This window comes from Haliotis asinina, chromosome 2 (assembly GCF_037392515.1).
Source record: "Haliotis asinina isolate JCU_RB_2024 chromosome 2, JCU_Hal_asi_v2, whole genome shotgun sequence".
Classification (NCBI taxonomy): domain Eukaryota; kingdom Metazoa; phylum Mollusca; class Gastropoda; order Lepetellida; family Haliotidae; genus Haliotis; species Haliotis asinina.
The window spans coordinates 80,065,766-80,091,217 of NC_090281.1; the positions used below are offsets into that span (position 1 = coordinate 80,065,766).

At 42.2% G+C, this 25,452-nt stretch overlaps 1 protein-coding gene across 2 annotated transcripts in view; it reads left to right on the forward strand.

Moving 5' to 3' along the window:
• Positions 1 to 24,558, forward strand: part of LOC137274409 (centriole and centriolar satellite protein OFD1-like) — a 33,080-nt gene extending 8,522 nt beyond the window's left edge. Inside the window, exons 10-31 of one of the 2 annotated variants that reach the window (XM_067807580.1) lie at positions 633 to 752; positions 995 to 1,068; positions 1,361 to 1,452; positions 2,306 to 2,383; positions 2,601 to 2,668; positions 3,118 to 3,161; positions 5,021 to 5,172; positions 5,762 to 5,873; positions 6,297 to 6,345; positions 6,869 to 7,145; positions 7,629 to 7,731; positions 8,459 to 8,572; positions 8,885 to 8,990; positions 9,748 to 9,869; positions 10,477 to 10,590; positions 11,427 to 11,554; positions 11,855 to 12,001; positions 13,274 to 13,285; positions 14,971 to 15,012; positions 15,237 to 15,298; positions 16,235 to 16,918; positions 23,118 to 24,558. In XM_067807580.1, the coding sequence (XP_067663681.1) occupies positions 633 to 752; positions 995 to 1,068; positions 1,361 to 1,452; positions 2,306 to 2,383; positions 2,601 to 2,668; positions 3,118 to 3,161; positions 5,021 to 5,172; positions 5,762 to 5,873; positions 6,297 to 6,345; positions 6,869 to 7,145; positions 7,629 to 7,731; positions 8,459 to 8,572; positions 8,885 to 8,990; positions 9,748 to 9,869; positions 10,477 to 10,590; positions 11,427 to 11,554; positions 11,855 to 12,001; positions 13,274 to 13,285; positions 14,971 to 15,012; positions 15,237 to 15,298; positions 16,235 to 16,268 (2,050 nt within the window). In that variant the 3' untranslated portion in view covers positions 16,269 to 16,918; positions 23,118 to 24,558. The remainder of the gene's footprint in view (positions 1 to 632; positions 753 to 994; positions 1,069 to 1,360; positions 1,453 to 2,305; positions 2,384 to 2,600; positions 2,669 to 3,117; positions 3,162 to 5,020; positions 5,173 to 5,761; positions 5,874 to 6,296; positions 6,346 to 6,868; positions 7,146 to 7,628; positions 7,732 to 8,458; positions 8,573 to 8,884; positions 8,991 to 9,747; positions 9,870 to 10,476; positions 10,591 to 11,426; positions 11,555 to 11,854; positions 12,002 to 13,273; positions 13,286 to 14,970; positions 15,013 to 15,236; positions 15,299 to 16,234; positions 16,919 to 23,117) is intronic. The other variant, XM_067807581.1, reaches the window with a different exon arrangement.
• The last annotated feature ends 894 nt before the right edge of the window (positions 24,559 to 25,452 follow it).

Here is a 25,452-nt window from a genome sequence, read left to right on the forward strand (position 1 = left end):
CTCTACTGTTCTCGTAGCTTACGACTCTGCCGGTTTGCCTCACCCTTCACCAACAACCTGAGATTCAGGCTTTACCATGGCACTGCACAGAAATTGTTTAGTCCCCTCTGTTATTGAAAGTTGTTTTTGATTGACACATCACCAGTTTCATGGTAGCAAGATACTTTTCCATCATAATTTGCAATCTTTGCATCGGATGAGTAAAGGTAATATGCACATAACCATAAGGTAAGTATTAGATATCTGAAATACTTAGATTTTAATAATTCTCTGTTTATAACCATAATTGTATATGTCAACTCTTAAATGTTTAAGTGATCAGCATTTGGCAGCCACATTCCATGTAAGGTCAAGGTCATTCATACAACCCGTGTAGTGTATCACTTGACAGGTTTGACAAGCAAATCCGCCAACATGGTTTCGTATGCTTTGGCTATTAACCAATCAGAATTTGACAAATTTATCTAAAAGGTAATAACATTCTGTATGTCTGTGTGGACAAATCCTACCATGGCCAATATTCTGTATGTTTGTGAGAAGAAATCTGACCAGGGGATAATGTGCTGAAGCAGGGGATAACAATCTGTATGTTTGTGAGTATTGAAAGTCAATTCTATACATTTGCCATATAGGGAGAAGGACCTGCAAGCGGAGCGTAACCGTGCTAAGGAGGATGATATTCGGCGGAGGGAGATGGAGGTGAAGCGACAGAACACAGAGTTCACACAGAGACTCCATAATGAGATGGCACAGTATGTACCTCTACACACCTGCAGCACAGGGGAGGTACTCGGGGTAGTCTAGTGGGTCGGGTAGTTTCCTTTCTTGCTGAAGAACCAGTACAAGAGTCTCCTTTTGGAGCACTTAACCATCATCTATTTGTGTGTCTTCCTGGATTCAAAATTTGCAATATGTATTATATCTGCTGACAGTTGTGTTACCGGGGTAATTTGAAATATGTCTGACAGGAGGTGATGTGTGACATTTACTATAGGTTCAAGCTGGACACACAAGCTCGTTTCATTGACCGTACACAGAATATTGAAATCAGAGAAACTAAAGTCAAAGGTAAGAACATTCATTTCTATGGCAAAACAATGTGTGTATCTATCTATGGTGAAAATAATATTGTCTTGTATTAAAATATTCAAATGTGTTGGATCGTATATCCTCAAGGCATGAACTCATAATGTATATTCCAGATGAACGTTTTGACCAGTTGAGGATATTTAAGATTTAATGTCTTGCTTTAAAAAAAATCTACAGCAACACTGGTATGATTGCACCCTTAAGGTTTAAGCTTTTAGGGTTACTTAAACTAATTATCATATACTAATTAGAATACATATTCTTCTTTCAGAGATGGAAAGGATTGTTTCGGAAGAGAAGAGCAAGTTACAGTCCTACAAGGACGATCTGAGAGACAAGACTCACAGGGTCAATGAACTGGAGGTGAATTTACTTTTATAGTTCATAATGTGAAAGAATAAAGCTTTAGCGTATCTCACAGTACAGACCCAAGTATTGACATGTGTTGTAGTACATCTCACAGTACAGACCCAAGTATTGACATGTGTTGTAGTACATCTCACAGTACAGACCCAAGTATTGACATGTGTTGTAGTACATCTCACAGTACAGACCCAAGTATTGACATGTGTTGTAGTACATCTCATAGCACAGACCCAAGTATGAACATGTGTTTCAATACATCTCATAGTACAGACCCAAGTATGAACATGTGTTTCAATACATCTCATAGCACAGACCCAAGTATGAACATGTGTTTCAATACATCTCACAGTGCAGACCCAAGTATGAACATGTGTTTCAATACATCTCATAGTACAGATCCAAGTATGAACATGTGTTTCAATACATCTCATAGTACAGACCCAAGTATGAACATGTGTTTCAATACATCTCACAGTTCAGACCCAAGTATGAACATGTGTTGTAGTACATCTCATAGTACAGACCCAAGTATTGACATGTGTTGTAGTACATCTCACAGTGCAGACCCAAGTATGAACATGTGTTTCAATACATCTCACAGTGCAGACCCAAGTATGAACATGTGTTTCAATACATCTCATAGTACAGATCCAAGTATGAACATGTGTTTCAATACATCTCATAGTACAGACCCAAGTATGAACATGTGTTTCAATACATCTCGCAGTATAGACTGAAGTATGAACATGTGTTTCAATACATCTCACAGTACAGACTGAAGTATGATTATAAGGGAGGTAGTAAGATTGCAGGAGAGAGTGGCATTCACTTGTTCACATTAATGTTGCAGACACTCCTTCAGGAATCTCGACACTCAGAAGTGTCAGCTACCAAGCAGAATGAATACATCAACGCCAAACTTCGAGATGTAAGTGTGGGTTAATTCTGGTTTTGTGATTCAAGATTTTCATTTTTGCTTGAGGGCATACAGCCCATGATGCAGGGCTGTATTGCAAATGTGTTATTTGGAGAGTATGTATATTGTCAACCAAGTGTATGAATTGTAATATGTGGTCAGATATCAGGCAATAATTGTATGCAGATGTTTATATTTTAGGATATAAGATTGTGTTGTTCTTTTACAGATGGCTGATTACAAGACCATCAAAGAACACAATTCTGTTCTTCGCAATGAAATGGAGACACTCAGGACGTGAGTATCTCAAAAACTTTGAAAGGGGCTGTTTGGGGTATAAATTCTCAAACTAATATCAGATAACATCTCTCTTTTACCTAATCATCATAATTCTCCACTTTGTAGGAGCTCTTAGTGATGATGAGCATTATGTTACTTATAAATGATGTACCAAGGTAGCCCAGTCATCTAAGGCCCTACAATTCTCCATGTACCGTTGAATCCCTCAAACATTGAAGAAACTAGTGCACATTGGTTGAAGTCCCTGTTTACCAGGTTATGTTTTTAGAGTTGCCAGCAATATAGGTTTCACAAGAGTGTAAACATCAGCATCACACAGGCTTCTCCTACAGCAAGATTACATGCCTTCACATACTTAAAATATTGCCTTTAATACTGACATGCTGCATTGTACAAAGTCTCTTATGATGAATATTAATTAATGTCAGTTAATATTTCTATTTCAGGAGATTGTCTGAAGTTCTCACCATGAATGAAAGAGAGAGGGGAAGTAAGTTGACATTTGAACTGAGTGAGTGAGCTCAGTTTTACACTGCTTTTAGAACTATTCCAGCAATATCACTGTAGGGACACATATGGACTTCACACATGAGGGGAATCGAATCTGGGCCCACAGTGTGATGAGCGAACGCTTTAGCCTCTTGGCTACCCTACCACCCTCTCATTCATTAAGTATTAAGTGACATGGTGGACTATGTTGTGTTATGTATATAGTTCTTGTAATAAGGATAGTTATGTGCAGAATGATATATAGAGATTAATACACAAGCGAGTGTGTCATATGGATTTTTCTGACGAGTTTTGTAAAATCAATATGACACACTTGCGAGTGTGTTAATTTCTTTATTATCCCACTGTATCTAACTTTTCATTTCTAAACAACTCCACGTAATACGAAATCAGCTGTTGTCGCTTGACGTAAAGGTCAAGGTTGCATAAGAATACAGTGATATGGCACTATGGACATAAACTCCCTGTGTAATGCTACTAAGAAAAAAGCATGACATACGGAATGGCTACTCTTGTATGAAGACTAAAAATACAAACACATTTTGAATTGAAATTTAATCTTTATCAACTTAAGTAACTGTAAGAATTGTATAACTGGAAACATTGTTAATGGGAAAGTTATTCGTCGTCAGAAGAGTCAGTGAGAGGAGAGCGAGCAACACGACAATGGTTTGTAATGGCTTGGTCTCACTCACTGCCATAGAAGACTCGTCAGTTTTGATGTGGAATGTCCCCCTGTATACTGGACCTCCGAAGAGATTGTGAACAACATCACTAGACATGGCTTTCCTTGTGTTTGTGTACGACATGCATTGGGATGTTAGATTTATTTCGGACAAACTGACGAAAAGGATTGAAGACGCGTAACACGAGCATGGAAACATTGCAGGCTGATTTCTGGTCGAAGACAACAGATTTCCCACTTCCCCAGTGTTGTGCATCAGAAAGGCGTGAATAATTGTTCACACTCTGTACATTTTTATGTCCAGACATGATTGCATGATTTGCATTGGAGCTATGTTATTGTCTTGCAACTTCTGAATCAAATGTTTGCGGGCACTGTGATTAGTTAGCCGTTTGTCACCATTTACATGTGCTCCACTTGTCGTTAGCGAGCTGAGTTTATTTTTACCTTTTCTTGAAGTCTCATATCAATAAACATGGTGTGTGAAAAATTGTTTGTTTGTAACGATTCGTATTTGATAGCATTTCATTGTTTTGTTCTCATAGTAGCGAGACTGAGCATTCATAGTAAATTTGTAGTAAAAAGTTATGAATGAAAAAAGTAGTTCCACATTCCAATGGGGTCATGGTCAGATAACTGACCAAGGAAATTCGTTTTAGGGTTTATTACACGTGTGCAACATATGATTTTTATGTACTCGGTTATGTTTCACTGTATGTGTAATAAATAAGGACTTGTACTGAGCACAGTTTCAACGTTCAGAGACTAGTAACACCAAGGAAGTGCAAGTTACAGGTCTTCATTGACAACCACCATTACCATGAGGTAGATTGCATCTCTGTTGCAGATTATTAAATTTATAAATAAATTACAATTAATTACTGAGACTTACTTGACACTTGGAGGCTGAATGGTCCATTGTCAGCAGCCTTGCTGGGAAGGCCAGTTTTCTGGAGACTTTCTATCTTAACATTCATCACAAGCACTCTCATTGCGTATGACCTGATGTACCTAGATTCCACTCTATCATGCTTTTGTTAACAATTTGAAATATTATTGCATCATTAGCACTGCATGAATCTGCAACAGAGATGCAGACTTGTAGTCCTCTTGATGTTGACATGAGGACCAAGCATGATGTTGACGTTTTTCAGGACAAGAAGAGCTGCTCCGAGAGCTACGACGTCCAAGTCCCGAGACTCTGCTAATGCAAAGGGACTTGGAACGAGCTCGGGAGAACCTCCGACAGGAACAGGTGTTGTTTGAGCAACAGAAACAGCAACTTGAGACACGATTGAAGGATGAGGTATGTAACATTATGTCCATAGTTCATGTGACATGTAATTTCTTGGAGGATACCCTGGAGTATACTTTTAGCCGTGTTTCATGGTGAATATGATGCATACAGTCAGGGCCCCATTTGTGTAAGGCAACAGTTTTCTTTAAGTCATTTCTCTTTGTTGTGGACTTGTCTGGCATTAGGTTTTCTGTGCTCTTTGGATTGTTACAGGTGTTGTGACTGTGGGTTAAGTTGCTGCGATGGATGCTGTTTTGAATGTTGATGTAGATATCTGTGTTGATTTGGTTGTGGATTTTGATGTTGTAGTGAATTTGAGTAAAGTTGTGGCATGTATTTGTAAGTTTGAATGTAGTTGTAAATTTTAATGTATCGTGTGTGTCGAAGTAGTTGTATATGTGGATTGTAGTGGCAATGTGGTTCTGGTTGTTGATGTCGGGGGTGTAAATGTATGTTTCTGGATGTTGATGATGTGGATTTGAGTGAAGATGTTGATGTGGATTTGAGTCAAGTTGTTGATGTTGATGTTGTGGATTTGAGTGAAGTTGTTTGTGTTGATGTGGTTATGGAAACTGATGTATGTATTTGTTGACTTAAGATCGACCGGAACCGAGAGCTGGTTCGACACTATGAGGAGCAGACACTACAGATGAAGGAGATGAACAGAGAGGTGATTGACCTGCGCCAGCATCTTGCCATGACACACCAGGGTAGGTCAGGATACATGGATCATGCTTTTCAAAGCACATCTTTATGATGTTAACTTTTTGTCAGTTTATTTAGTCCCAATTTTCAATGCTTCAAACTTGAAGCATTGAGACAACATGGTTCAGAATTATGGCTCTAAAATGCTACAAGTCAGTTGAGGATAACCTGGAATGGATTTTTACTTGCCGTCACCACAGTGCGATTCAGTTGGGTATGCATGATTTTCACAGGCTCAGTATGCAGGGAAGAGTGATTATGTGTAAGTGTGAAAAGAATTGTAAAGTTATGAAGCAGACAGATGATTTGAAGAGACAGCATTGTCTTTGTGATGCTGTACGGCCAAATCCTTTGTGTGTCCTCCTGTAGCATGATTGTTTATTTTCTTTTCATCTGTTACCGGTTTGTTGTATAATTCATCTCTACAGCTCTCAACAACGAGGTGTACAGAAAGCCGCACACTGAGGAAGGTGGAGGGTAAGTCTACATAAATTTGTGTAGGATATGTTGGCACAGATGTCTCCATCATCTAAGGTGCCACAACTGTCTGCTTGGAAATCTATGGTTCCAAACATGATTAGGTTGGTCAGACTCGCTGATTTGTTTGGCAGATGTCATCGTATCTCAGTTGTGTAGATCGATGCTCATGACGTTGAACATTGAATTGCCTAGTCCAGATTTGATTATGTGCAGATGAGCTCCATATAACTGAAATATTTCTAAGTGTGGCATTCAAAATCAAACAAACACAGCACTCACTTACCTGCTCCCTCATGCATCATATTCTTGACCAAAACGTGCATAAACGGACCTAAACTGTTTTGCTTGTTTGAAGCAGGCAATAGTTACTCCATTTTTGAGCCACATTGTAAATATCATTTATTGATGAAGCTTGTGCAAACGTTACTGGAAGTTTATTTGCAATGAAGCAAGACAAAGTCAAACTTTAACTTTAAGAACAGACATACATCAATAAACTGTCATGTTTTCATGATTTCAGACTTGCAAGCACATCTCACATATCAGTAGGCCAGGAACCAAGACTTCGGGACATGTCTAATGTGCGGCTGTCGAGTAGTCTAGGCCGTCTTTCCAGCAGTCAAAGTCATCCTGGTCGATATGACGCCCGAGATGTATACAATGATGTTGATGCTGACCTTGGCTTTGGTGGTGGTCATCATGGAGAGATATCAGAGGACGAAGTGTCATCAGCGGCATCAGCCGACGTTGTTGCGGAGGCTAAGTATCGACTCAAGAGTCTTGAGAAGGAAGCTCAGGTAAGAAAGTATTCTCAGGTTCCTGATAAAAGACAGGCGTAACCATATTGAGCACTTTTTATTAAAGCATGTGAAATGACCCTAGCCACCATTCCACTCAGTGATCTCATTGCTACAATCATTGTAAGTCTATATTAAAGTGTGGGAGTTGAGATCACCTTTGCACTGACATCACTTCCAGTAACAAGACTCAGCTCTTGAAATAACTTTGTCTTACATGTATCACTCCCTGTCACAAGCACTTATACTTGATTAATTCCTGGCCTTGTTTTATGTTTGGAGAGTAAATTAATACAAGCTTAATAAGTATAAAGTACTGATTGTGTTTTTCTTTGTAAGAATTTACTCTTCTTTGTCAGTAAAATGTGGTGAAACATTCAAAATGGTCTGATATTAATTCCTAAGTTATGGAAATTAAAAAGCCAATGTCTTTTTAGCTGATAATGGGTGGATATTTATGTGGTATATCCTGTATTGTTACAGAATTTAGAGCGAGCATATACCGACTTCCACTACCAGATGACCAATGTAGCTTCTGTCCCAGACAGATTGTCCCCTACACGGGTTGGCCAGGGAGCATCCCGAGGTAGGAAACATTGTCACACTGCAGCAGCAATACTGGAGATTGATTAATGGATGGATGGATGGATGGATGGATGGATGGATGGGCTGATGCCACATTCAGCAATATTGCAGCTATATGTGATGTCTGTAGATATTCAAGTCTGGACCAGACAATCCACTGATCAATAGTGTGAGCATCGATCTATGTAATTGGGATATGATTACATGGGTGAAGTCAGCTTGCCTTACCACCCAGTCCTGTCAGTTGCCTCTAATACCATGCAAGGGGTTACTGAAGATCAGTTCTAACCCAGATCTTTACGGACTGGAGATTTTATTAAAGGTGTGATGTTGTCTGTAAAGAACCTATGTAGAGTGATCACCATCCTGTCTTGAAATATTGTAAACATGGTAACAATGGTAACATTATGAAACATTTTTGAAAAATAGTTAACTTGTTTCCCTTTTAATTGATTTGGGGAGTGTTTTGATGATCATACACATTTCATATCTCTTTCGGTTTCTTCAAGTATTGATGTAGAAAAGTGGTGTGTTGAGTTCACTTGTCATGTCAAAGGCCAGGGTTCAGTTCCCTTCATGGATACTAGAAGTGAAACCCATTTCATGTGTCCCTTGCCAGGACTTGTGGTATATTGTGACAAACAGGTTAACATAATAATCAGTCACTCACACCTCAGATTTTGGAAGCGATTGATCAGATTCCATGCTGTGAAGTCTCTGTTGCCAAGGTTCCCATCATGCAGAGTCCCCAGCTCAGAGTCCCATCATGCAAATTCGACCCATGTCTTCCACTCCGTACCAGCAGGCGAGCAAGAAGTCCTCATCGGTTGAATATCACAATGGTAACTATGGTAACTTCATTTAAACTAGAAGTCCCTGTCTGTTTCAATAATGAACAACTCCTTCAGTCCTATTTGCAAAGTGATGATCCCAAAATTTATTGCCTTGTGAGTCTCAAGGCTACAACAGTGATGCTCATGCCGACATGAAGCACAACTGCCATTATCTACCTTGTTATGACTCATGCAAGTCATTCTCACAGAACTTGTTTCAAGTTATGATTGAAAACAGAGACACTCTGAACTGAAAAATGCATATTAAACAATGCATATATTTTTTAGTGTTTCAGCAATGCCTTCATGTTGTATTTGCAGACAGTTTTGAGGAGTTGAGTGCTGGTCGAGACAAGGGCCGGGCATCGGTGGAGCCTGTGCCGAGGTTCGACATCTCCAACATGTCTGATGATGGGCTGGACAAAGGGTAGGTGGGGAGAGGCTTACTCTAACTTCTGAACAAAATGTTCACGTAATGTGCTTGTTTAGAAGTCACACACAATACTTGAACTTAATTGTGTCATATGAGAGGTGGTGAATATTTGATTGATTGTCTTATTAGCTCAACATTATACTGTCTTTAATCTAGTTTGATTAAATCAGACCAGGAGTAAGGGTAGGTAATCCCAGTGGATTGAGGTGTTTGCTCATGCTGCTGTAGGTCTTATCCTGAATTCCCATCTTAGTTTCGTTGCTGTCCATTTCGATGACGTTTTTGCAACACCAGATCAGGTGTCATCTGGCTATGCTGGCATGTTAAAGGTAGTTTGAAGTTCCACAGTGCTGTGATATAACTCCAACACTCCTTGTCTTTCTGACCTTATCCATTGTCAGTAGGTATTTCCAGCAGCCTTTGCATTGTATACCTGTGAACAATAAAATGATGTACACATCCTGCACAGATGAAGAATTGAACAAAACTTTCTGAACTTTTTAAAGTAATTGTTTATAATCAGCATAAAACCTCCTTTTGTGCATGTCTCTAACTGCCACACTTATTTCAAAGTTTTATGCAACTTAACCCCAAATTTGACATTTCATGTGATACAACAAAGGATCTCTTTGTGAATCACTATTTTGAAGCAAAAGGCTCTTTAACATAATCATGATGACCTGTTAAATATGGCGTGGATTAGGATGATGTGTGATTAATATGTCAAAGGGAAACAACTCTGTGTTTTCAGAAAAGAGATGAGAATTAAGCATCGTCCAATCACAGTATCAGACCTGGAGGCAAGACCAGGGTCTCCTGGCATCATGGTAGTAGCTGCATCTGAGTCGAGTGATGGACATAGTCCAGGTGATGGTGAGTGATTCATTACCCAGCACTTGTCATCTGCAGTTTAAGCTGTTTTAGAAAGTTGTCTGAAGCCATCACCTGCAATCTTGGCTAATTCAAGGGGTTGTACTTAACCTGTCATCTGTAGTCTATGCTGCTTGCCCTTAACCCATCACATACAGTCTGAGCTATTGCACAAAATATACTTTGGGCTACTTTTAGATGAATAACTTGGCTGACATACCATTCGAAGAAAGTAGAGGATATTCCATTTTTTTTCAGCATACCACTAGACAATGCTAACGCGTATGAGAAAAAGTAACATATATCCATACAGATGAAACATTTCCAAGTCACATTTTCCCTTAATTTGTCTTCATCATCTGTTTCCTCCTTGACTTCATCATTTGCATTTTATCAGTCTATCCCCGACATTTTTTAATGATATATGAACAGAGACCCTTAAAGTTTTGAAGTTCCAACACAGTTGCCTGTCAAAATCATGGTTGTGAAATGTGCTGTATAGAGTATTGTTTAAACCATCTGAATGTTTTGAGCTTGGCAAAGTCCAGACCCACCAATTCATATTGGTCATCCATAAGCTAGTTCTTCATGCCATTCTTGGTTTTCCCAGACCGTTTGCAGCCAGTTGAAACACAGAGTGAACGTAATCAGAGGGAGGATCTGACAACACCAGTTCTTCCTCCAACAAGTCTTCCACCAATCTCCTTGGATGCTGCATGGAAAGGTAAGTAACTCTTGACACTTTCAGACAGAATGTCACTTGTTGGAAAGTCCACAAGTTCCTGATTAATTCATAAGAGATCAGATCAAGAGATAATCATCATCATTACACACACACATATATTATATATATAAATGTAAAACATATAGAAAGCACTTCCCACTGATAAGTATGATGAAATAAAGAACTTCCCAGACTTCTTAAACCCATAAATAAACTTATGAGAATAGTGTGAAATCAGGGATATCATTCAGGCAATATGGCAGCACCAGTACCAGCAGCAGTTCTGTAATCACCCAATCAGGAAAAATTTCATTACTGGAAGTGGCCTTATTATATTTTTGGTTTGAAGACATGAGTGTAAACATATTTCCTTGGTTAACCAGTCTAATGCTACAAAGTCACTTGCAGTACTTTAATAGGAACCTGAATACTAAACTATATACTGTGTGGAGTTCACATCCAACGTTCATCTTAAGAGTATGTTATTTCATGAGCCTTGTGCTGTAAAAGATGACTGTGCTTGTTGGAAATGGTGACTGTGCTTGTTGTAAGAGGCAACTGTGCTTGTTGTAAGAGTATGTTACTTCCTGAGTCTTGCGCCGTAATAGGCGACTGTGCTTGTCGTAAGAGGTGACTAACGGGATCGGGTGGTCAGGCTCGTTGTTTTGGTTGACACGTCATCGGTTCCCAATTGCGCAGATCGATGCTCATGTTGTTGATCACTGGATTGTCTGGTCCAGACGATTATTTACAGACTGCCACTATATAACTGGAATATTACTGAGTGCAGCGTAAAACTAAACTCACTCACTCACTCAAGAGCTTTGTGTCAGTAGGTGGGGAGGAAGATGTAGTGGAGGAACGGAGGAAGTTGGAGGAGGAGCATGAACGCCGTAATGAAGAGAGACGCAGGATAGAAGAAGAAGCTTTTGAAAAGGAACAAGAAGAACTTGATCGACTAGAAGTACGTTTCTTATTACCAAAATGTGTGCTGAAGCAGTGTCAGGTAGTACTCACTTGCTCATACCCGGTATGAAATTCCAGCTTGAGAGCAGTATCTTCTTTATTTGAGTCATCAAAGCTGTTTCTTTTATTGTCTAATGTGAAAGGGCAAAGAATTCTGAGTGAGGAAGGTCCCAAGTAACTAAAACTGTCTTCATAATGTTTATCACTGAACTGTCTCATCAGAATTTATATTTTTAAAAACTGATGTTATGTAGCTGAAATATTGTTGAGTGGTGGAGTTATTCATTGGTTGCCTCAGGGACGAGGTCCACCCAAGGCACTCAGTAGTGCAGGAGGAGGAGGTGAGGCAGAGGAGAAGCAGGAGAAGTCAGACGATGATGGGATAGACCCAGTAATGAAGCAGTACATGGCCATGGTGCAGAAAAACAAAGAACATGAGAAACAGGTGAGTGATGAGTAACAGGACTTGGTGAGGAACAGCTGGATTATGAGAAGTGAATAGGAATTGGAGGATTGGGAGATAATGGGATGATGAGGAACAGGAAGTGATAAGGACCTGAAGGGTGATGAGGAACAGGAAGTGAGAAGGACCTGAAGGATGATGAGGGACAGGAAGTGATAAGAACCTGAAGGGTGATGAGGGGCAGTAAGTGATAAGGACCTGAAGAGTGATGAGGGACAGGAAGTGATAAGGACCTGTATGGTGATGAGGGACAGGAAGTGATAAGGACTTGAAGGGTGATGAGGAACAGGAAGTGATAAGGACCTGAAGGGTGATGAGGAACAGGAAGTGATAAGGACCTGGAGGGTGATGAGGAACAGGAAGTGATAAGGACTTGAAGTGTGATGTGGGACAGGAAGTGATAAGGACCTGAAGAGTGATGAGGGACAGGAAGTGATAAGGACCTGAAGGGTGATGAGGAGCAGGAAGTGATGAGAACCTGGAGGGTGATGAGGAACAGTAAGTGATAAGGACCTGGAGGGTGATGAGGAACAGACAGAAGCACAGAGGGGTGATGAGCAGTGACTAGAAGGGTTATTAGGTGAAAAGGGTGATGAGGACAGAGGCTATAATCAGATAATAAGAACAGGAGGGTGACAAGAAATAGGTAGCATGAGGCATGGGTGATAAGGAACTGATAAGTGATGTATAGCAAGTGGTGGAGTAGTGATGAGTAAGATCATGTGGAAAGTGCTGTGATGCTGGTAAGATGATGATGACAGGAAGGGTGTTATCATACAACTGAGTGCTGTTTGATAGATATCCCAACTACATCATTATCTGACAGTCCATGATCATGCAGTGAGTGAACCATCACTTTCCCATGCACCACTTCACTGACTGCCAGAAAGCTCTTTACTCCTGAACATGATTTATGAATATAAAGTAAGGTCATTTCATCAAAAGTCCTCTGTTGCATGTTGCACAGACTGGTTATAGAATGTACTTGTCATACTCAGTATTTTACCAAAGTTAACAGTACTTTATGATGTTCCATTTTACTAATCACATTAAGACCATGCTATTTCATATTTCTAATTGTGTTTTTATATGTTATTACATGTTGGTCAGTTTCATAAACCCCAACATTAAGAATGCATTTCTTTGATTCGAGTTCTTGGAAACAATGATGCTTTAAAGCTTCATTTGACTATGGATGGTGAAGAGGATAGGAATAGATTGATAGATTGTATGATCTTATTTGCTTTCTTCCAGGAGAGCTCCAAGGTTTGTATAGTAACTGCTGTTGTTGCTTGCATGTGATCACTCATGGGGTCAGTTGGATAGCTGCATGTTAGTCATAGAGACTAATACTGGAGAATATAACCGATCTAACCCATATCATTGTGAAAGGAATATCTGTAGTCCTAAGTTATGTTGGAGAATAGAACTAGATTTGATGTACAGTAACTGTAGTATTGTTGTGATTGCATGTTGATGGAGGTACTTAATCCATGCAATCACCAGCATTGAATGTTGAAATGCTAATCAATGTTGTGTTGTATTTTTCAGCGTAAAATACAATTGTTGTTCTAAAGTTGTTCATGGCACATTCAGAATTACAGTCTGGTAGTCTAGCATCTACATGTATATGATCCTTTGTTGGAAGTACCAGGACCAATGTCCAGTCTCATTTAAATCTCATCTTTTACTCTGACATGATGCATGTTAATGTGAAGATTTTGAGAAATACCCTGTTTACCTCCATTCTGAATCAAGGATGACTGGATTGTTAAACAACCAGATAACAGCTTTTAAAAATGAGTTTTAAAAATGAGTTGGTTTCATAATATATCTCCTACTACCTGATATCAGAAAAATTTATTGTACCAGCAGAAAAATGCAACAGTGCACAATAGAGCCTCAGTAGCTACTCCATTGTTGGTGTAAATTTCATGATGCACAGAAATGACTGTCTGTATAAAATATTCACTTCAAAATAAAGCAGGAAGAATTTGTTTTTGTACCCAGAACATTCAGTCAGTATTTCTTTTCAAGATGAAGAAATCAGTCATACACCAAATGCTTCACTCACTACCAGTGGTGAAGCTGTTTGATCTTCCTCAGCAAAATGTCATATTGGAGTAAAAGATTTTGTTTTTTATGACTATGGACTAATGACAGAATTATCATCAGCAGTATTTTTTTAAGCTCACACTTTAGTTTTAGATTGTGATTAACTTCCTAGCTGCTATAAATGTGGGCTTTCATATAAGATGCTGTTTCATTGATTCTATGCTTAAATTGTGCACAGTTTCCCGTTCTGATGACAATATTTTCTTCTAATAGATCTCCAGGCCAGATTAACTTCCTTGTACATAGTTTTTGTCACAAAATGTTCCTAAAATGTGTATAGGCAGGTTAAGCTCTGTAATGGGACGTTTATGTTACCTGATGCTGTCACAGATCTAAACATGATCAAATATATTCTCGGCAGAATTTTACTGTTGCCCAAAACAGCATTCATTCACACTGATATTGTAATGGCACAGATGCAGGAAGTAACTTCCAGATGGCATTTCTCCATATTATCTCTTCCAATACAAACATGTGTGAAGGTCAGGGTTAGAATTGATCTTCATCATCCTATGCTTGTCATAAGAAGTGACTAAGGGGATCAGGTGGTCAGGCTCGCTGACTTGGTTGACAAATGTCATCATATTCCAGTTGTGTAGATTGATTTTCATGCTGTTGATAACTGAATTTTCTGGTCCAGACTCGATTACTGTGACTGTGGCCATATAGCTGGAATACTGGAATATTTGTGCATTGTTCTGAAGAATTTGTTAGATATCATAAGGATCTCTAGACTGAGATCAGTACCAGTCCTGAAGGATGAGAAACAGTGACACTCTGTAACCCTAACCTTCATCATCAGGATCAGTGTCAGATGTTTGCTGTACATGTTGCAGGTTGCTCAGAAGACAGTTGACACATGGTCACAGGGCCACAAGGTGAGTTCTCAATGTATGTTAGTCATCACTAGATATGATATCTCCCAAAGGCCCGCTGCCTGAGTTGTCCACAGTGCATCCTGAAAATACTTAAGTCAGTTATTGTGACAGAGATAAAGAAATCCCATGGTTTTGACAACACTTTTGCCTGTGGCTGTACACAGTGATGTGCCACCTGCTGTATGATTCACCCTGAGTCATCTGTGTACCATGTCCACTTTCAGGAGCGGGAAGGGTCGCCAGTGCATACAGACAATGATATCTCCATAGCTGATGATCACCACAGGTGAGGGGTTTTCATTGTCGTCCATGATGAAGGGATTCTGGGTGAGAGTAACTCCCAATTTAAATGGATGATTGGGTTATCGTTTGCTTATTATGTGTTTATTATTAGTTTCACCTATTTAGCATATTTAGATAGACACTAGTTCATGTCTACCTGCTACTTGTCCAACTACTTGTGTGTACATCACGTAAGACATACATGTATGAAGAATAAATGCATTATCAAGAAAATCTTCAGCCAAGTTTGTGTAGTTTTAGAGGTGACTAATGGGTTCAGGTTTTCAGACGTGCAGGCTTGCTTATGGTATGTCCTTGTATGCTAGATGCATCGGTTGATGAGTATTATCACCTCTTGTTCACATTTTATATTCATTCCAGTATTTATTGTCACTTGATATGACTTACTCCCTGTAGTATGAATTGGTCTCAGCAATCTGTGCTTGTCGTTAGAGGGGTGTCCATGATCATGATGATATTGCAGGAATATTACTAAAAGCAGAGTAAATCTATACTCACTCACTCACTCACTCACTCAGCCGATGGGAAAAAAATGATTTTGGGATCAGTCTCGGTGATGTGGTTCATGTTTCAGACTCACTGTACTGTGATAGTATGGATCATTGCCATCAGTATTAAAAGGGGGTGGTGGTGAGGTAGCCTAGTGGTTAAAGTGTTGGTTCATCATGCTGAAGGCCAGGGTGTGATTTCCCATGTGGGTACAATGTGTGAAGCTCATTTCTGCTGTTCCCCACTGTGATATTGTGGGAATATTGCTGAAAGTGAAGTAAATCCAAACTAGCTTACACAATATTGAAACTGTTTTCTCCCAACGTTGATTATGTTCTGACTGTTGTCTTTAGCTGGAATATTGCCAAGAGCAGTTTTAAAAAACAAAGAAACATTCAAAACTGAACTTTAAACTGTCTTGCTTTCACAGCCCAAAGGGATCTGATGATGATTTTGAATGGTGAGAGAGGCACATGGAACCAGTACCACCACTAGCTGAGAATGTCAACATTCCACGAAGTATTATTCTACAAGGCCAAACCATTCCCTTGAAATTCAGGCTCAGGAACCAGTTTGACTCCTGTACAGTCAATGATGAATATATATCACTGTCTTTATGTCTAGCCACAAACTCTTTTATTGATCATGATAGTTTACAAATAAGAAAGAAATGAAATGACAATTCTAAATGTAGACTGCTTCAGGATATTACTTCTATCCCTCTGGTTGTGCTGAAGATTCACACACTCGGAGTTATCACAAGCATACTATATAGATTAAACATTGGTTACAGAGAATGGTTATTGTCAGGCATTGATGATTTACTAGTAAGAGAAAGAAGTGCAAATGTTTAGTACTACATTTGTGCGTAAAATTTAAAGACACTGCGTTTTTAAAGAAAATGCATTTTGAAAATCACAATTTGTTTAACAAAACAGACATTTAGCCAAAATTTCCTTATCAGTTTTGGATTAATAAGTTCCAAAATATGGCACATATAAATATCCATCTACATGTTGCTAAGAATGGCTAAACCCCAATAATCTCTCTGTCATAAGACAAGCCATGTTATCATTGCTAAAATATCTATTGGCATTTTAACGTGCTCAATCATGTGCTCATTCTTTTTCAGAAGAAGTCCTCCTTGGGGTACATATAAGCATTTTTATGTCCATTAAAAATCCCTACGACAGTTGTAACTATTTTGATAATAAAATATTTACAAAACAAAAAACTCGTTTTTGCCTTGTGGGACCACCTTTACAGGGCCCCCCAGGCCCCCTACAGCCAAGAGCAGGTAACTCTGGCCGTCTACCTCGCACCTCACTTTTCATGCTGTCGTTCGACTAGAAAGACGTGTGTGGTCCATTTAGATAGTTTTTGTGCTATCTGCCTACGGAATTATGAGTGAGAAAGAGTCAGCTACTGTATGTATGGTTCCTTTTCTTTCGCACGGGCGTTAGTTGGAATTTCTTGGCTGAAATTTTCATTCATATATTGTTGTAACTTTGCCGGTCGGGTCCTATCTTCCTGTCATGTGGCAGGCAAGATGGCGGTCTTTATGGCTTCTTTTTAGTGCGGGAAGTGTTTCGCTTGCGTCTCACTTATTCCTACGTGTTTCTTATTAGTATGTTTTACATGCTAAGATGTCTTAACCCATTTGTTCTTGTTTCAGTCAAAATGGGGATGTTGGTTTTTAAGACTTTTCGTCTTTTTCATTGCATTACGCACTTGTGTGTGCACACTTGTTACTGCATTTATCCGCTTATACTTTCTTGTTTAGCTGGGTTAATGTATTTTGGCAATTTATTATCGCCCGTGCGTTTATATTTTGCATATTGTGTGTTCAATTGCGTATGTTTTCTGTACATCAGTTACCATTAGTTGGTTCTGATTGTTACAGTTTCGGGGTGCACCCAAGTCTTGGGTCTAGGCTCAGGCACGGGTGCTGTCCCTGTGGGAATCTCAGATCCAAGCTACGGCTCTGGTGTCGTTTTCCCAGCTGGCTCTAGGGGTTTTGCACCGAGCACCGGCTCGGGTGCAATTCCGCTTGCCGGCGCCGGTCCATCGGGTCTCGTACCGTTGGTCACCGGCAACCTAACTGGTGGTTCTCGAGCACCGGCTTTGCCGCCTGCCTCGGTTCCGCTCAGTGCATCGGGTGTCCCTGCTTCGGCAGCCGACCCCACAGGGTCTCGACACCCTGGTTCTTCAATGAGCCAGGGGTATCCCGACTCGGACATCTCGGCTCTTCTGGGTCTGTTGTCCTTGTTGACGGGTCCCTTGTGCGTCGGGGTTACCGGCAACCTAACTGGTGGTTCTCGAGCACCGGCTTTGCCGCCTGCCTCGGTTCCGCTCAGTGCATCGGGTGTTCCTGCTTCGGCAGTCGACACCACGGGGTCTCGGCACCCTGGTTTTTCAGTGAACCAGAGGTAGGCCGACTCCGACAACTCGGCTCTTCTGGGTCTGTTGTCCTTGTTGACGGGTCCCTTGTGCGTCGGGGTTACCGGCAACCAAACTGGCGGTTCGAGCACCGGCTTTGCCGTCTGCATCGGTTCCGCTCAGTGCATCGGGGTCCCTACTTCGGCGGTCGATCTCACGAGGTCTCGACGCCTTCTTTTTTCGGCGAACCGACGGAGGCCGATTCGGAGCTTTTCGCTCCGTTCGTCCCCGGGGCAGGTACGCGAATGGATCGCGGTAGCACTGACCCGATTCCACGGAGTTTCGTCTTCCTGGGAAGTGTTTACTCCGTGCAGGGTAGCCGAGATCAAGGGGCTGTGCCGCAGGTGGTCGTCCCTGCGGATGCCCCCGATCCCGCGGAGTTTCGTCTTCTTGGGGAAGCGTTTGCTCCGTGTAGGGTGGCTGAGGCTCAATTGCCTATTTTACCTTCACTCCTCAGTGAGGTAATTAATCTGCTCCTGTAGGGTAGCCGTTCGCGGTTCGATCTCCCGGAGCTTGACCGGCTACTTGATGGGGGACGATGCGCTATTTGACCCTCCCGCTGTCGACGAGTGCGTGTACGCCTCGATCGCGCTTGGGGGGTCGTCTGGCCACTGCCAGGCGTCGGCTTGTCAGGGTCGCCGCTTGCCGCTTTGTACCTCATCGAACCAGGTGTTGCGCTCGGTTTCCGCTCCTTTGAGGAGCAATATCGGAACGCCGTGCAGCAACTTAAGGTTGCGGTGCACTCAGCCTACCTCTCTGTCTTGCAGAGGCAGGTGGTGTCGCATGAGGACGGGGACGAGGATTTTTCCTCGTCCACGTTAGAGCGGCAACTTACGGACGGAGGTGCATTCACATTTGACGCGCAACTCAATGCGTTCACGAGTCAGATGATGTATGCTGTGATTGGCCTTCGTAGGTTATGGCTGTCGCCAGGTATTCACCGGCTACACAGCAGGCACTGCTGTCTCTGCCTTTCCGACTGGGCTTGACCCTGTTCCCGGGGGCTTTGACGGGAGTTAGTGAGGCTGCGGAGGCCGTTAGTTAATTCAAGGACCCTTAAGTCTTTTCTTGAACAACCCTCCACCTCTCGCTCGCGGCCTTCGGTCCTCAGCTCAAGCTATCCTGCGACTCAGTCTAAGGATGCGCCGAAGTGGACTGCTCCACTACAGGCACGGAAGAGCAAGGGCAGGGGTAAAGGGAATACCTCCGGAGCCCTCAGTTGTCCCGTTGCAAGCGGCAATCTCTGCCGTCGGCCGGGACACTTTGCCTTCTACCCGAAATTCCTGTGGGTGGTCGCCTCCCGTTATTACTCAGGGATGGCCACACGCCACAGTGGAAGCGAGAGCTTACTCCTTTTGCCGGGATTCGCTGCACTCCGGTGCCGAAGTCGCCGGAAAAGGTGGCAATCCTCCGTGCCGAAATTCAGTCTTTACTGGACAAGGCAACTATAGAGATGGTTCCATCAGGACAGGAGACTATGGGGTTTTACTCCACTTTTTTCCTGGTAACCAAAAAGAACGGAGGGTTCAGACCCATTCTAAATCTCAAGGGTTTGAACAACTTGATAGAGGTGCCGTCTTTCAAGATGGAGACCCTGAGGTTAGTGATCTCGTCTGTAGAGGCAGGGGATTGGCTTACGTCAATCGACCTCAAAGACGCATACCTCCATGTACCGATGCATCCCGAGTTCAGGAAATACCTTCGGTTTTCCTTCGACGGGGTTTGTTATCAGTTTCGTGTGCTCCCCTTCGGCATCTCCACGGCGCCAAGGGTGTTCACCAAACTCATGCTAGTACCAGTTCAGGTCGCCAGGGCGCAGGGCAACTTTTGTTTCCCGTACCTGGACGACTGGATCCTCAGAGCGCTCTCCCAACACCTAAGTCGAGAATCCACACAGCAGGTGATGGATATTCTCACCAGACTAGGTTGGGTTATCTATCTTAAAAATCAATTGGTGCCGAGGCAGTATCTGGTTTTCTTAGGGGCGAGGTTCGAGACAACCCGAGGGGTGGTTTCTCTGTCCCAAGAGCGCATTTTCAAGGTACAGGGCATAGTGTTAAGGTTCCTTCAGTCCCATATTGCCTCAGCACGGACGTGGCTTCAGTTGCTAGGCAACATGGCGGCGACGGTGGACATAGTCTGGCGTGCACGTCGGAGAATGCGTTCCATTCAGCAGGCGTTAGCACAACAGTGGTCCCACTCGGAGAGCTACGAGAAGAATCTGGCTATTCCCCAGTGGTTGATACGTCACTTGCGGTAGTGGACAGATACCGGGAATCTATTCAAAGGTTTACCTCTGATGACCCCGGTACCGTCGCTCACAGTTCAGACGGATGCCTCCCTCACTGGGCGACCTCGCGATGTCGGGACTATTGTCCGACCAAGAGGCGACCTTGCACATCAATGTGTTAGAGTTGAGAGCTGTGACGTTGGTGTTCGAACGCTTCGTGGATCAGGTTCGAAGCCGAGTGGTTTGTCTAGAGATGGACAACCAGACGGCGATGTCCTACATTCTGAAGCAGGGCGGCACTGTGTCTCCGTCGCTCCTTCAGGAGGCGTGGCAGTTTTCTAATATGGTGCGATCAGTTCAGCATACGGGTTATGCCTGTGTATCTCCCAGGGGTCGACAACGTGCGTGCAGATGCGCTCTCACGACGTGTTCTGGCTCCCCACGAGTGGTTGCTCGATCGGGAGATATTCGGGATTATCTCCCAGTTGTCTGGGTCGTTCTAGGTGGATCTGTTTGCCTCTGGAGTGACGAACTAGATTCCGGGGTTTTTGTTCGCGGATTCCTGATCCGAGAGCGATTGCCGCCGACGCCTTCCAGCGGGACTGGACGGACAGGGTGGTGTCGGCGTTTACGCCAATTCCCCTGATTTCCAAAGTTCTGTCTCAGCTTGCCACCCAACCAGCGCGGCTACTAGTGCTTCTCGCACCTCTGTGGCCGTCTCAACGCTGGTTTCCGGTAATACTCAGGTCGCTAGTGTAGCCGCCGGTACTATTACCGCGGCGACCGAACCTACTATCCCAGGACGGCCAGCCTCACCCCAATCCCCAGGATTCAGTGGGTGGCCTGGCCACTGTCCGGAATCGTCTCCAAAAGAGCGGATTTCCTGCATCAGTTGCCGACACAATTCTGGCTTCGTGGACGGATTCCACGAATGTACAGTGTGAGGATAGATGAGCCTGTTATGCGCGCTGGTGTGGAAATAGAGGGATTCTCGATCCCTTTTCTTCGACTGTAGTTGAAGTATTGGAGTTCTTACCGTCTCGTTTAGAATCTGGCTTAGCCGCTTCTACGATTCGAGGCTACTCCCTGGCTATTTCAGCCTTCCACATACCCGTTGAGGGTGCCTTGTTGGGACAATACCCCCGGGTACAGCGTTTTCTTGCAGGCGTGGACAGACTGCGTCCGGTCGTGAAATTTGTCTCGAGTATTGGAATGGTTACCCACTCCTCTCGTTTATGACTTGGCCAACCCGTCGTTACAACTGTTAAGTTGGAAAACGACTTTTTAGTGGCGGTTACGTCTGGTAGACGTGTTAGCGACTTACACGTCATGTTTTCAGACCCGGATCTTACTATGTTCCATAAGGATCGGGTTAGCATTCGCTTACCGGATTCATACCGCCCAAAAAATTCGATCATTCGCTTCGAATTACCGCGCCTATCGATCTAACTGGGTGCATGCTGCCTGCGTCGTCTGATAATACATACCGTAAGGTTCGTGTATTAGACGTTATGAAACCTCTTAAAGTTATTTTAAGAGAATAGCCTTGCTCCGTACGGAGAAACAGCTATTTTGCTGTTGTGGTGGCGGAATGGCTGGCTATCCGACTGATACACAGACGGCATCCCGATGGATTGTATCGGCAGGCTGCAAGGTCTATATACATAAAGGCTTATCTCCCCCAAAAGGGGTTGTCAGCTCACTCAGTGAGAGCAGTGGCCACGTCAGAACCGTCATTACCAACTGAACAGACACTCACGAGAGTGTGCTCAGTTCGGTCAGTCAGTTCCCTGCAGTAGACAGAATAGTTCTGCTCAAGCTGATTAAGCTTTGTTTGATAACTATATATCTGTTTGCACTCGGTGTTGGGTAACTATCCATTCCCATTTTATCGGCGGTGATATTTGGTGATGGTTTCTTAGTCCCGCCCTCTTTGGCTGGGTGCCTTACTTTCCTTTCCATTTCCCTGCTTAGCTTGCTAGTGCGGTATGGACAAGGTTCAGTTTGGCGAGTGTCCCGTACGTCCAGGTCTCCAAACTTTGATTTGGGTGGGCGGGGTTTCTCATTTGGGATTTCCCAAATTATAGCCAATGGGCATGTAAGCTTTGACAAGCGGGTCCTCAGCTTTGTCACGCCCCCGCCTTGATTGACATCAGCGGTCAGGTGACCAGGTCGGTGCCTTTTCTATTTCCGTGTGATTGTAGATTTGCACTTCGATCGAATGGACTGTTGCTGTCAGACAGAATACCACTCCCAATTGCTTCTCTTCGGGAGTCTGTTTAATGCTTATATGTACCCCAAGGAGGACTTCTTCTGAAAAAGAATTATACAAACCTGTAGAGGTTATGAATTCTTTGAAGAATGTCCTCCTTGGGGTACGGCCACCCGCCTCCCCTCATTCTGTCTGATACGTTCAGCATGAAAAGTGAGGTGCGAGGTAGACGGCCAGAGTTACCTGCTCTTGGCTGTAGGGGGCCTGGGGGGCCCTGTAAAGGTGGTCCCACAAGGCAAAAACGAGTTTTTTGTTTTGTAAATATTTTATTATCAAAATAGTTACAACTGTCGTAGGGATTTTTAATGGACATAAAAATGCTTATATGTACCCCAAGGAGGACATTCTTCAAAGAATTCATAACCTCTACAGGTTTGTATAAGTTTCTGTTGCAGTAATTAAATGCCTTTGTTGTGTGTATAAGTTCAGTTGTGCAGAAAGTGAATATGTATAAATGATTTGTACTTGATAACTTTGTGTGATTTATGTACATAGTGGTAAGTTATTGATGCCATTGTCAGTTGTTATAGTGATGGAAATAATGCAAAGATTGGAATGATTAAGGTGTGATATTTTACCTTGTACATAGCATTTGAATATTTTTCTTAACAACTGAAAATAAAATATGTTTGTGTGTTGTGATGAATGTGTCATTAGATAATGTCAGTATTACCTGTGACAGGTTTCTAGATACACCATGGAATCTTGAATGAAGTCATTTACTTCACACCCTTACCCACTTAGGATATTAGTAAAAAATAATGTATTGGTCATGTGTTGCTTGTGTCTTTGAGCACTTGGTCTACCACCACCACTGAACATTTAACAATCTGCTCTGCTCATGGTCTTCTGCCGTCTCCTTCTGGTTCTAGTATTTTACCATGACCAGGCTTGGCTTTGGTGAGCCACAATCATTGCTGGTGACATCGATGGCATGTTACCATCATTCCAGTTGTTTTTCCAGTGGCACTTGTTGTCGTGGGATAGTCGTTAACTTTTTGACAGAGACTTACATCCTGACCGTTAAAGTCTGATACATCCCCGTACCAATAACTACTGATCTAAGTGAATGTACATTAATAGAATAGTGCTTTGGGCACTAGCACTTATCTGGTCATGTTCTGTTTTGTGTTGCTTCACTACCACTTCTGTTTATCTGTCTATGTCTCTTAACATGAATGCCATGTGCCCCTTGCAAGCGTTGTTTGGTTCTGCCTATTCATCCTTCTTGTTCACTACTTGCATTTTCATGTCATTGGAAGAACTCAGTTGCCTTAAGTTTCATGGGCTGCTTTGCTGCTTTGGTGATGCAGTTGCTGCTGGTGTCCTTCAAGTTGTCAGTCATGCTGTCATCTTGAGAAGGTGGGCAGTATGGTAAAATAGTTTTACTTTTGATGCTGTGTTCACTTTGATGCTGGTCGCTTATGTACTATTTTTCATAGCTTCTTGTGCTTATGTTTCCCGTGGCGATGTTTTTAGAATATTTTTTTTCCTAAGTTGGACACCTCTTATTTTTTCTAAATATTTAACCTGGGAAATCCTTACACCCAATTACTTGTCATGACCAATACATTACTACATTTCATATTATGACACAAATGTATTCTGACTTCATATTTTTAGACCTTGTTAAACAATCATGACCTAACATGTGTTACTGTGTTTAACTGTATGTATTTTCTACTTGTCACTGAATGATTAATTTATATACTGTATCAGAGGAGTTTCAAGTCCGTCCATTTATTGCGCATGTTAGTGTCTGTCAAGCAGTTATGTTAACATGCAGTGTGTATAAATATATAATTTTGATAAAGTGATTTGTGTTGTCCTTTGTTTGTATTGTAACATGGGATATGGAACCATATGGCGGCAGTCTGCAAATAATCAAGTCTAAAAACCAGATAATCCAGTGAGCAACAGCATGAGCATCAGTCTGCACAATTGAGAACTGATGACATGTGTCAACCAAGTCAGCAAGCCTAACCACCTGATCCTGTTAGTCACAGTCGGATTTTGTGGCAAACATGGGTTGCTGAAGACCTATTCTACCACGGATCCTCAACAGTTTGTATTTCACAATGCAGGGTTGTCTTGACATCTGCGAGGATCTTGATATGTCAGCACCCTGTACATGCTGTGTAGACAGACAGACATTTTGCTGTGTACAAGAGCTACATTGGGTAAAGCTGATGTGGCATTTAATGCTTCCTTGTCAGCCAAAAGACCTTGGTTTAGTTCCTCATTTAGCCTGGGGGAAAATTACTACACCTTCTTTACTCTCCAATTTGGGAATGTTGAAAATTGTCAACGACTTTACACTCAGTTGTTTTTATATTCTTTTGTGAAAAGGTATGCACTTCTAAATATATACACCTTAATACGTTTTGTTACAAGGTTCATCACGTGGTGCTTGATACAAAGTTGATGGTACGATCGAAGCATTGAGTATGTTCAGGTGACATCATGGATATTCGGAAGTAGTTCGATACCCAGGTATCGAACCCGCAGTTGTGACATGCAAAGGCATTAACCATTAGTCTTCTCCATACCTACCTGACGCTGTGTGATATTGTGGTTATGCTGACCAATTCTTTGTATGGGATTCCATCATACATTTGCACGATCACTGCGTATGCATGTGAGACAGTGTTATTTATTGCTAGTCCGCATGAGTTTAAATGTGCCCGTTTTCGCTGATTAAAACTCA